General features: G+C 34.7%; 1 protein-coding gene across 2 annotated transcripts in view; it reads right to left on the reverse strand.

The window, feature by feature from the left end:
• LOC150104795 (TBC1 domain family member 1-like) overlaps positions 1-12,623 on the reverse strand; it is a 533,214-nt gene that overhangs the window by 145,498 nt on the left and 375,093 nt on the right. For both annotated transcript variants that reach the window (XM_090395359.1, XM_090395357.1), the window contains one exon: positions 9,825-9,992. In XM_090395359.1, the coding sequence (XP_090251485.1) occupies positions 9,825-9,992 (168 nt within the window). The remainder of the gene's footprint in view (positions 1-9,824; positions 9,993-12,623) is intronic.

Below are 12,623 nucleotides of genomic sequence, written 5' to 3' on the forward strand. Positions count from 1 at the left end.
AAAAAAAAGATAGTAGTCTTCATAGGTACAAACAATTTAACTAGCAATAAATACAGTATGAGATATGAAAGGATTGCTGAAAGAAATGCGAGCAAAACGTGAGAAAGATTATACTGAATTAAGAAGGACTATAATGGTAAACAATTTGACATAGGCTGTGTATAAAGATTGGTGGTGAGTTTTTGTACATATGGAGTGAATACAAGGGAAGAATGGATTTATACAAAAGGGAGAATCTGCACTTGAATATGTTTGGTATCAACAGTCTGAAAAAATTATTAGTATGAGACCTAATATGGAGAGTAAGGAAACCAAATCATGGTAAGAGGAAGGGTAAGAATCTGTGCATAAGAGCAACTGAGTTATCCAGTGTTAACAATGCAAATTAATTACTGAGGTGATCATGAAAGGATGACTGTTTTTGTCTGGTTTTGACTTATTAAGTGTGTGCAAGGATATTTGATATGACCTCATCTGTACTATGGCAATGCAGAGGTTGCAAAAGAGGATGTTCAAGATGATATTGGAACTGCAGTCCAGAAATTCTGGACTGCAGACAGGAAAAAGTGGAGTGAAATTTTTCATTTTAGGGAGGGTGGAGAAAGAACATCCATGGACGTTGAGAATGATAGTCAAAAAGGGATGAGAGTGAGATTTTTCTCTCGTAGAGTGGTGTGTGATTGGAATAACTTACATTTGGAAGTATTTACTAAAACAAAGAGCCAAAAAGGCTTCACTTCGGCAATGCAAATTTATAAAAATTAAGTCGATATTAAATCCAGCATTATTTCAAAGCCGAATATAGAAACTATATAAGTTTCATATGAAATTTGACCAGAGCTTACAGGAATACATTCGCCAATATTTACAAGTTGCCCTAGCCAGACCTTATATAAGAGAGAGATGATCACTGCCCAAGTGTCCATATATTCCATTTTTATTGGTCCATTTTGAAAAGGTTTCACTGGCCTGACAGCTGTTTCAAACTGGTTGGTTTTTGTCAGAGATCTGGCAGAAACCTTAAGAGAGCAAAAACTCTCAGTACTACATAAAGAGCCAAAAAGGCTTTTTGGCTCTTTATTTTAGTAAATACTTTTATGCACCGACTGAGAGTTCGCTTATGAAAAATACACCTCTTCGATGTTTCAAGTTATTTAGAGTTTTTGCTCTCTTAAGGTTTTTGCCTGGTCTCTGATGAAAACTAACCAGTTTGAAACAGCTGTCAGGCCAGTGAAACCTTTTCAAAATGGACCAATAGGAGAGGAATATATGGACGCTTGGGCAATGATCATCTCTCCTATAAGGTCCAGCTAGGGCAACTTGTAAATATCAGCAAGTGTATTCCCATAAGCTCTCTGGTCATTTTTCATATGAAACTTTTATAGTTTCTATATTTGGCGTTGAAATAATGCTGGAATTAATATCCACTTAATTTTTATATTTATACATTTGGAAATTCTGAGTACAGATAGTATGAATAAATTCAAGACATGTTGTATCCCTGGATGTCTCTTGTAATAATAAGTGCATAAGTTAGGCATTAGATATGAATAGAGATATGCAAGTTGTCCAACTGGGTCACAAAGACAACAGAGGTCCATCCATATGTTCACTGGGCATACACAGATGTCGTATGGTCACTCCAATGCTCGGTGATGTGCCACACCAGGCCTCGCCAGGTAGTCCTGTTGTTTGCTTTTCTGGAGGCCTCAACTCTCTGAAGATCAGTCACTTCACACACACCATTCACCCATCTCATTTATGGTCTACCCCTTCCTCTTTTTCCAGAAAATTTACCTTCTATTACTGTTCTGAGAAGTCCTACTTCCATCCTTTCAGTGTGTTTGCCCAAAATATTTTAACTTTCGTTTGTCAATATGCTTAAGGAGCCTTAAAGTTCTAGTGATCTTTTCTAACACTCATTCATTTGTATGCCTTTCCATATATGATATCCTCAACAAGATAATAATCTTCCCATAATCTTTGTCTTGCTAAGATTGAGTTGAAGTCCTCTGTTATTACTGATCTTGTTAACTTTGTCACGAATTTGTGCTAGTTCTTCCTTATCATTACAAAGGAATACTTCAAGCATGATGTCCTCTGCATATATACTAAACAAGTGAGGAGAAAGTAAACATCCTTGCCAAACTTCTTTTCCAATCTGAAGCCAATCAGTCAATCCAACACCTGTTCTTACCATGGATTCTTACTCCCTGTACAAGTTGGCTATCAACCTGATAGCATGTTGAGGAAAACCCATTCTACACAGGTAAGTATGCAAAAAATAAAAATAAATAAATAAATAAAAGGAGGTATCCTATGTCCATACTGAAATGCTAGGAGTTTCAGAAACAAAGGGGCAGAGTTTGTTGCCTTGGTGAATGCATTGGGGCTTCAGATTGCAGGCACTAACTGGAACAGAGTGTAAAGAATACAGTATTTTTTTAGACAAGACAGACAAGAGAGGAGGAGATATACTGCTAACGATATTGGATGATGTGGGTCCTGCTAGACTAGAAAGCTATGACTGCAATATTAGTAGCAATCTTCTATGTATCAGTGAGTGTGGAGACATCTGGTGTGAGTTGAAACCTAACAAGATCAAATACATGGTGGGATCCTGTTACAGACCTAGTGGATTAGTTGCTGGTAATGATTTGAAATGCATCACCAAATTAATGAATGTTAAATGAGCAATCATCATCTGTGACTTTAATTATCTTCAATACTGACTGGATCACATTAAATATGGCAAGAATGAAAATAAATTTATTGAGATGTTGTGAGACAACTTCAAGCAGCATGTGACAGAAGTTTAGAGACATAATTGTTATGCCTTTAATGGTGATGGTAATCATGCTGTACTGACCTGGAAAGTGGCTAAGTATATGGATGTTCAATTCAGAAGTTACATACAACTATGAAGCAGGAAATTATAATCAACTGAGAAGAATACCAGGTGCAGTATCATGGTATTAATTTCTGGATGGTAAGGATATTGATAATACACAGACACCATCAAAAATACTTGAATGATGCATATGTGAATATATCCATAGAATTCAAAGAATAAATAGGACAAGACGAAATGGATTTGCAATCTTATTAAGCAAGAGATTCTTGAGAAAAAGATGATATGGTGTGAATACCTTGTGCATATAAATTATGTCAGTTATGAAAATTATAAGTTGTACAGAAAGCCAAGTTTAAGTACAAAAAGAAACTAGCTCTGCAAGCTAAAAAGCAACCCAAACAGAATTCTGTCATGCTGGAGTAAAAGAAACAATGAACATGAAAAAATAACTGTAATGAATGTGGATAACAAATGCAAAAGAGATTGACTAATGGGTTCCCAATTTGCTAAGAGCTCATCAACCTGATGTAATATGAGTTGTCAATTACTCATGTTGAAATTATTCAATGACATCCCTAAAATGGATAAACTCAGGTGAATGAGAAGGAGGTACTAGAGCTGTTGCATAAATTTAAGAAGTCAACAATAGAGACTGGTGAGATTTCAGCATTGATACTAAAAGTGTGTTCATCTGCACTGGCTGTGCACTTGACCAAGTTACATAATTTTAGTTTTAACAGATGGAAAAAACGTGAGATAATTCTGTTGTGTAACAAAAACTGATGTGTAACTATAGACCTATCAACATCTCTGGAGTAGTAATGAACATTCAGAAAATCTTGGTAAGAGCTCATGTACAGAAATAGGATGACAGAAAATCTATATTTTACAATGAAGAGCATGGGTTTACTAAGGGATGGTCATGTTTGAGCAACTTGCTCACATTCTATAATAATATTATGGTTTAGTTAGATAAGGGGAATAGATATACCATGATACTTTTTGATTTAGCTAAGACTTCTGATGATGGAAGGCTGCTGCATAAGCTGGAAGATGTAAAATCAGATTATAAACTATTAGCTTGGATAAGAGGATGACTGAGTAATATACTACCAAAAAAAAGTGATATGTGAGGCATGAGTCTGCAAAATTTAAGTTGACCAGCATGGTGTACTCCAGTGATCAGTCCTTGGTCCACTGTCATTCAATCTTTACATTGATGACATGAGAAGTATGTGATAGGAAACATAGAGATATTTTTTAATGATACAAAGACAGGCAGGATAATCAGAAATGTGAATGTCTTTCCGAGTGATTTTAATAGACTGGAAGTGTGGCCATATAAAAATAACAGTCAGTTCAATGTTAGTAAATGTAAAGTAATGCACTTTAGTGTGTTAAGATATCAATTGGTTTATTTGTGGGATTATACTAGAGGAAACTGAAGTTCAAGCAATGACTGTAAATTCAATTCACAGAATAATTACAATGCATTGGCAGGAAGGATAAGGAAGTAATTTTTCTTCTTTATAAGGGCTTGATATGACCACACCTGGACAACAGTGTTGTACAGGATTATAATGTTGTACATATGACAGCATTAAAGATGATATTGGGATTGTGGAATATAGATACAAGGACAGATTGAGAATGTGTGGACTGTAGACACTAGCAAACAGGACCCACAAAGACCCAAAGAGACCTACAAACTTCTCAAAGGATCATACGGACACCGATAGATGAATTTTCCATTTTATACAGGTTGGGAAGAGAATGAGAGGACATCCATGGACATTGAGTAACAGTGACAGTGAGATTTCTCAGAGTGATGCATGATTGGAATGGCTTGCCTTTGGCAGGCATGAGTTCAGATAGCATGAATGAATTCATGAGAAGGTATGATGTGTGATTAATATGTTGCCTATTAACTACTACTAGTAGTTAATAGGCTCAATAAGCTTCTGACTCTCTGGAGGCCTCTGGTAACTTAATGAGATATGTATGTTACAAAATGTATTCTATATTTTTAGAAAATAAACAATTATTAAGAGCAACCCAAAGACAAAAAAAAAATACTTATATAAACATAAATAAAATTGTATTTCTTTTTTATATACATATGTGTAGAATTTGTTTCCATTTTTGTACTCTCAACTGGATTTTTTTCTTTGTACAAATTTCAATAAAAATCATGTGTAATAATATCAAATGAGTTCTACAATTTTATATCCCCCTAAATTCACATTTCATTCTGGTGTCATGTCAGTGACACTGTGTCCAGCATTTTAATTTTTGAAATGTGGCAATCCTATTTTTAAAGTCTAAAATACCTTCAGTAGATATAGACTAAACTATACACTGACTAAGGGTAAAGCACAGTTACATACAGATTTCCAATACCACTCTTTACTAAATTATATGTGCCAAGAAATTATTCTTGTTTAATTCTTTATCCAAGTGTAAGCAAACACTTGGATAAGTGTTTGCTTACACTTGGATAAGTGTACCTTCATGACTATGTTACTTGTATATAGGACTAATGACTTCATATTAATTGGCTTAGTATCCCTTGGTATACTCTTCAACCTTGGTATCTCTTCATCAGGCTCCCATTGATGAGATCTCAATAAAGGTCAAACCTAGTCTCTTCTCATAATGCAAAGCATTATACCATTTAAAAAAGATGCATACTCTGCATTATGGGTTATTGAGGCAATTAATGTGAAGTCACTAGCCTCTACATACAAGCAACCTAGTCATGAAGATACTTCAAGCACAAACTTTGCTTACACTTGGATAAAGGATTAAACAATAATATATCTTGGCAAGTTGAATTTAATTGATAACCTAAATGAAAAAAAAAAAATTTACAAAAATTTACTCTTTTTGTGAATTGAAAATGTGTTAGAAGAATTCTTTGATAATCCAAAAGTAAGGCTGGTATGATCAGAAACCAGCTGAATAAATTTATATAGAACAAGAGAGTAATTAGCCAAAACCCCATGGCAGTAGTATACAGGACAGTGCTCAAACTAAATTTAACTTCAAGATTTGAAAGTTAGATTAGAAATAAAACAGACAATCCAAGATTAGAGACTACAGATAAGAAGGCACTCTGGGGAAAATTAGGAAGTGAACTATAGCATCATTGGAAGAGCTATATTGTAAATCAGAATATCAGAAAAGAACTTGATATAGTTAACATTCAAGAATGTGCAAACAGAGCTAATATAAAATGATATGGTCACCAAGATGAAAGATTATCAAAAGAAGGAAAGATGGAAGGGAAAAGATCCCGAAAACACAGGATTATGGGTGAAATACAACACTCCTAACTGCATTAATTGAAATGATGCAATTAGGAGTACTTATAAGATCAGATAGTAAGAGCCTTAGCAAACTGAAGACAATGTATATACCAATTTTGAAGAAAGCGCATAGGAGACGTAATGAAATCTTCTGTCAGATTATCATGATAGCTGGTACATTCCTTGTGGGCATACACCACGAAATTAATGTGATGATAAATATTCATCATCATCATCAAATTCCTGCCATGTACCCTCAAGGAGTGTACAGGATATGACAGTACTACATGAAAAAATTTATATCATTACTAACTTCCTATCTACAATTTTCCTCCAAATCAGTCTGTTACTTGTCAAGACTACAACATTATCAGATCTTATATTTCTATCACCTAAGGCACTTTGTACCATATCAATCCATCTATATCTTGATCTTCACCCGAGTCGTTTTCCTGCCAACCTGGCAGAGAATACTTGTTTTGCTAATCTTTCCTCGCCCATTCTGTTCAAGTGACCATACCACCTGAGATTAGCTCTGCTAACACATTCCTTGATGCTGACAATATCAAGTTCTTTCCTAATATCCTCATTTTTTAATATGATATTGCCATTAATGCCATCTGTTCATTCCTCTAATCTTTCTCAGGACTCTCATATCTGCAGTCTCTATTCTTTGGTCAAGTGTTTTACTTCTGACCCAGCTCTCAGATCCATAAGTTAAAACTGGTTTGAACACTGTCTTTACAGCTAATTTAGTGTTCTGACTAATTTCTCTCTTATTTCATATGAATTTATTCAATTATATACCAATACTTCCTACCATACCAGCTTTGTTCATTCTGTTGTCTATTTCCATATTTAATTTACCATTTTCACTAAAAATCGTGCCTAATTAGCTGAAATTTTTAATTGTTCCACAGGTTCTCCATTCACAATGCAGTTGACATTTTCAATGATTCTGCCTATTTTCATTGTCTTTGTCTTTTTATTGCTGACCTTCATACCATATGTATTACAACAGTTATTCAATTAAGTCAGGGAATCTTGCAGACTTGTGGCAGATTTATTTAGAAGTATAACATCGTCTGCATAAAGCAAAGAGCTGACATCAACATCTCCAATTTTGATATCAGGTTTAATACCACTTTCCTTCATAATATGATTCATATAGATAATGAATAACAGAGGGGATAATGTACATCCTTGTCTCACACCAGATTTAGCATTAAACCATCTTCCTGTACCTCCTTCAATTGTAACTGCTGATTTACAACTCAAATAAAGACTAAGTATTGCTTGATATAATGCCCCACTGCCACCATATAACTGCAGTGTATTGAATAGCTTCTTTCTTCGCACCTTGTCATATGCCTTTTCCAGATAGACAAAACTTAAATACAGATCTTTGTTATATTCCCATGATTTCTCGTATATTTGTCGTAAAGTGAAGATCTGATCCTGATAGTCTCTATTTGGCCTGAATCCAGCCTGTTCTTCACCAAGCTTTTCCTCCACAACTCTTCTCAACCGTTTCACAAGTATACTAGCATAAATCTTACCAGGAACATTCAGTAGGGAAATACCTCTGTAATTCTCACATTCAGTTTTATTTCCCTTTTTATATATGGGTACTATGAGAGCTCTACTCCAATCATCAGGAATTCGTCCCTCTGTTCACGCCTTCTGAACTATGCAGTGCAGCCACTGTAAGACTTTTATACCACCATACTGAAGCATTTCTGGTCAAATATCATCTACTCCTGCTGCTTTTCCACATTTCAAGCTTTTGATGGCTTTTTCTACTTCAAGTATGGATATGTATTCCTGACTGTATGCCTGTTGAGTGTTTTTTTACCACTGTGCTATCACTGCTTGTTTCATTTAGTAATTTTTTGAAGTAATTACTTCAAGGATATCTTTTTCTTCTGTTTTCATGTCACCTTTATTGTCTCTAATTCCTTTTACAGCACTCTTTCCTCCTTTTCTGAGCTTCTTCAACAACCTCCAGAATATTTTGCCACCTTCTTGATATTTATTTTCTATGCTCTTGCCAAAGTCCTCCCATGACTTTTGTTTAGCTAGTTTTACACAGTGTTTAGCTTTCTTACATTTGTCTCTGTATTCTCTAAGAGCACAAGCTGACTTATTTGCCAGGAATTTTTGATATGCTTTCTTCTTTTCCTTCACTGCCTCTTTTACTTCCTGTGTCGACCATGAAGTTCTAATTTTTCTATCCTTGCAGACAACTTCACCACATGCCTCTCTAGCTGAATCAATCAGGGCTTTTTTCAAGGCTTGCCACTGAATCTCCAAGGTCTGATTCCTGTTCTCAAACTCTTTCATTTTTTCTTCAATAATCTTTGTGTATTTCAGTCTACAGTTCACATCTGAGAGCTGCTCAACTTTTATTCGCTTTAAAACTTTCTTACATGTTATTCTTTTCAATATGAAATTCAATTTTATCCTGCTCAAGACTAAATAGTGATCGCTTCCAATTTCAAATCCTCTGTACACTCTAGTGTCCTGCACCAGGGAGAAAACATCACTATCAACAATAACATAGTCAATGAGACTTTTCTTATTCCTTGCCTCTTCTCTCCATGTGAATTTGTGCACATTTTTATGTTGAAACATGGTGTTAGTAATAACCAGTCCATGTCCTGAGCAGAAATCCAACAGATATTTGCCATTATTATTAGCTTTGCTCTTTTCTCCAAATGTTCCCAAAATATTTTTGTATGTCTGACAATCACTTCCTACTCTGCTATTTAGATCCCCAACAAGGACCAACTTTTCCTTTTTCATTGTGTCAGTTGCTTTCTCTAGAGCCTCAAAAAATTTTTCCACTTCTACCTTAGTAAAGCCTTCTGTGGGACCATAGGCACAAATAAGTTTCATTGTCCAGTTTCCCATTCTAATATTTGCCTATATCACTGTAGATATAGGCAAATATTAGAATGAGACTGCCTGCCATTCAAGAAGATTAGCGTTGTATTTAGTTGAATACTATGGCTACTCCTTCTTTTACTTGATTGTCTTTGCCTGAATATAACATTTTGTATTTATTGCTCAGAAAGATCTCACCAGTTTTTGTCTTTTTTGTTTCAGTCACCCCCCTATTATGTCGATCTGGTACTTATCTAATTCCTCAGCTAGCTCCATTTCTTTGCCATTCAGGCTTCTTATGTTGATAGTACCAATCTTCAACTCTGGTGATATTGAGTTGGGGTGTGTTTTAGGGTTTGTTCCATTAGCTGACTTTTCGCTGTTCATCCTGGTTCCCTGGCGAAAACAACTGGGACCTTGTTTAACCGGGCAACGCCCCAGCCGACATGAAATTTTGTCATGTTGTACCATCATTTTGTATTTTGGTTTAAGCCAATAAGAATACAATTTGGGCGGCTACATCCCAAAGTGTCAGCCCATCTTTGTCCGTTCACTATCCAGGTATATACCCAACAGGGTGCACCACGAGAAAGTGAGGATTGGACATTAGGTCAGAAGCCCTGGTCAGTTCTCCGCATTCCTTTAAAGGCTATCTGGAGGTCTCCTCTCAGTTATACAGCTTTGAACCTTAAGCACCCCATGATAAATATTGAGTTTTATTACTTTTTTAAATTTAAATTAACTGCTAAAAATCAAGTGAAACACTATAAACTTACCCAAGTCAATTAGAATATTATGCTGATAAGATGTCAACTGTTTGAGCAAATCTTCATAAGGAATGTGGAGTTCCACTTCTTCAAGAGATGATACAGGTGTGCAGTGTTGAAGACAATGTTGTTCAGAAAGAAACTGCCAGATGTCACCACGTTTATGACGAGGAACACCTTAAATGTTAAATAAACATCTAAAAGTAATTAAATTAAAAAATATATATTCAGCTAACAAAAGTCTGATCAATTTTTTTTCACAAGAAATAAATTAGGCTATCATTCTTCTCTGACATAAAATTATAAGTAAATAAAAACAAATTATTTATGAATTTGACTATCAAAACAACATATTTGATAGATAAACATGATTATTATATTTATATTCAGTAGACATATTTAGCTAAGGCACCATTTTGATGTCTGAAATCATTTCCTCTGCTGGTGACACCAGAGATGGCTTCCACTTGTTCTTTTCCTTCTTATCATATATTGTAATCTTCCTTATATCTATAAAATCACTTCGGCTTAAATGGCTATCATATTCATCCTTTTCTGCCTATGTACCAAACTTTATGATGCATGGTATCTTTATCTTCAGAACCCCAATTTGTAATTAGTTGCCTTTCTCCTCCTTCACTAATTCACTGTAGTATAACTCTTGTACCATGTGATCATCTCTCTCTCTCTCTCTCTAGTAATGTGGAACCATATATCAAGATTCAGCAATTTACTGCCAGATAGTGCACCTGTATTCTTTCCTCAGCTCAGGTGTCACATCAGTTCTATCAAAATTATACACATTGATAAAGTGGTGCAATCAATAATTCAGCTACCACTTCAATTGCAGTTATGTTCAATCTACATTTGAAGTTTTCAAAATCATTCTATCTTTTACTTGCTACAAATAACAAAAGTAACAATCCAAGACGTGATTTTGATTTCATTACTATGCTTCACTTTTCTAGCCTACATTCTGTACTGCTCAAGTATGCCTCAAGACTATGCTTCTGTTAATAAGATAATTCAGTTATTTGAGGAAATGGATCGCCAACATGGAGATTTAGAAAGGTTGACAGAATTATGCATGCTCTGTAGCAAGCAACTGCAGCTTCACTGCTACACTGAGAAATTTATGTAGAAAAGAAAAAAACAAACTGTGTACACTACGTAAGATGTAATGTACATATTTCTAAAGATGTTTGCTCCTTTTGTCACCTCATCCCCTAACATGAACTGCATCTGGTGACCCATCCTTGAACACTGCTTAATTCCAGAATTTGAAAATTTTGTTACTGATGATCTAGCCTCCCCTGTCTTCTCCAATAAACTGCACAATTAATACAGCAGCAGTTTTGAGGAATTACTCTTGCTGATGTGTTGTAAGCTAATTATTTTACTGGTAAGTGCACAAAGGCACTGTACACTCATGGTTCATTACTTATTATAGTACAGTATCGTATACAGTCATTTTATGTTACAATTTGTACATTGTATTATTTCACTATAAATAAAGATTAAAATGTGTTAAACAATATAATAAAAGAAACAGACCAATACATTTCAGCATTCAGGCACATTAAGTGTTAACATATCATATGGTTCATAGTGATTTTCCCAATCCTGACAATTCTGTCATAAGTCTTTTCGACATATGACAGGATTGCCAGAACCCTGATATCTATATTACTTTGTTCTTTAACTTGTTTATCCAGGTTCTTTAGAATTTGATATGTTGTTGATGAGTATTCTGTTTCAATTCAAGAAGATAACCATTTTTTTTCTACTGTTTTTGTATGCTTGTTTCAATTTCTGATACCCCATTTCTGTGCTTTTTTTTTTTGCATAAGTTGTCAATAGCCAATTTTCTTATTATATTGCCTATATTATTACATTCTATTTCAGTATTTTAATTTACTTCACTTCCCAACAAATTCTCTTCTAATTTTCTTTCGTACAGTTTTTTCTCATGTTTTTTTTTTCTGTAACGTTTTTTCAAATACACTTCCTATTATCTGTTTTTAACCTCAGCCAACTTGGAGGTAATGACATGTTTCCAATAACTACCTAATGATCCATGTTTAAATGTAAACCAGAAAACTGATATCTCTTATTAACAGTATTCAATACACATTTTCGTTCATGGAGAGTAGGGTTTGCCAGATGGTGAGTAGTTGCAGTTAAAGTTAAAAAAGAAAACACAGAAGAATATGCATAATATAAAGAACCATTCTAGCAACAAAAATTAATGTATCAAATTATATTTTCCCAAAATTACATTTAGATCACTGAACTTTATTATTCTCTGAAAGCCATTATGGATTTTGAGAGTGATTGCAGAGAATCAAATTACCCACCATTCACCAAGACCTATCATATCTCTCTTTAACCACTGAACCAGCCTTGAAGTGTTTACATGTCAGTAATTAGATGGATGCGAAGTGTCCATTAAAGTTAATTTAACATTTGGATATTATAGAAATAATACGGATATGAAATTTATATCTTTGATATATTTTATCTGTGTGTGGCTATTTGGGTAGTTAAACTCCTTCACTACTGACAAAACACACATGACAACCTTTGTCAATCCATTTCACTCAATCACCACTCTCTTAGTAAAAAACGTCTCATCCTCATACCTTTGCTGACTGCACTCTCATGCAACTTGCACAGGTAACCCCCTTGAATTCTTTCCTCCTGAAAATATGGTTATTCTATTATTATTATTTTATGGCATCTCATTGAAGTCTGAAGATTTGTTTACCTTACTCATTACCTTTCCTTGAATCCATTCACCGTCAGGGA

The sequence above is a fragment of the Typopeltis vanoorti genome, chromosome 7 (genome assembly GCF_054136105.1).
Source record: "Typopeltis vanoorti isolate ZY-2024b chromosome 7, IOZ_Tvanoo_1.0, whole genome shotgun sequence".
NCBI lineage: Eukaryota > Metazoa > Arthropoda > Arachnida > Uropygi > Thelyphonidae > Typopeltis > Typopeltis vanoorti.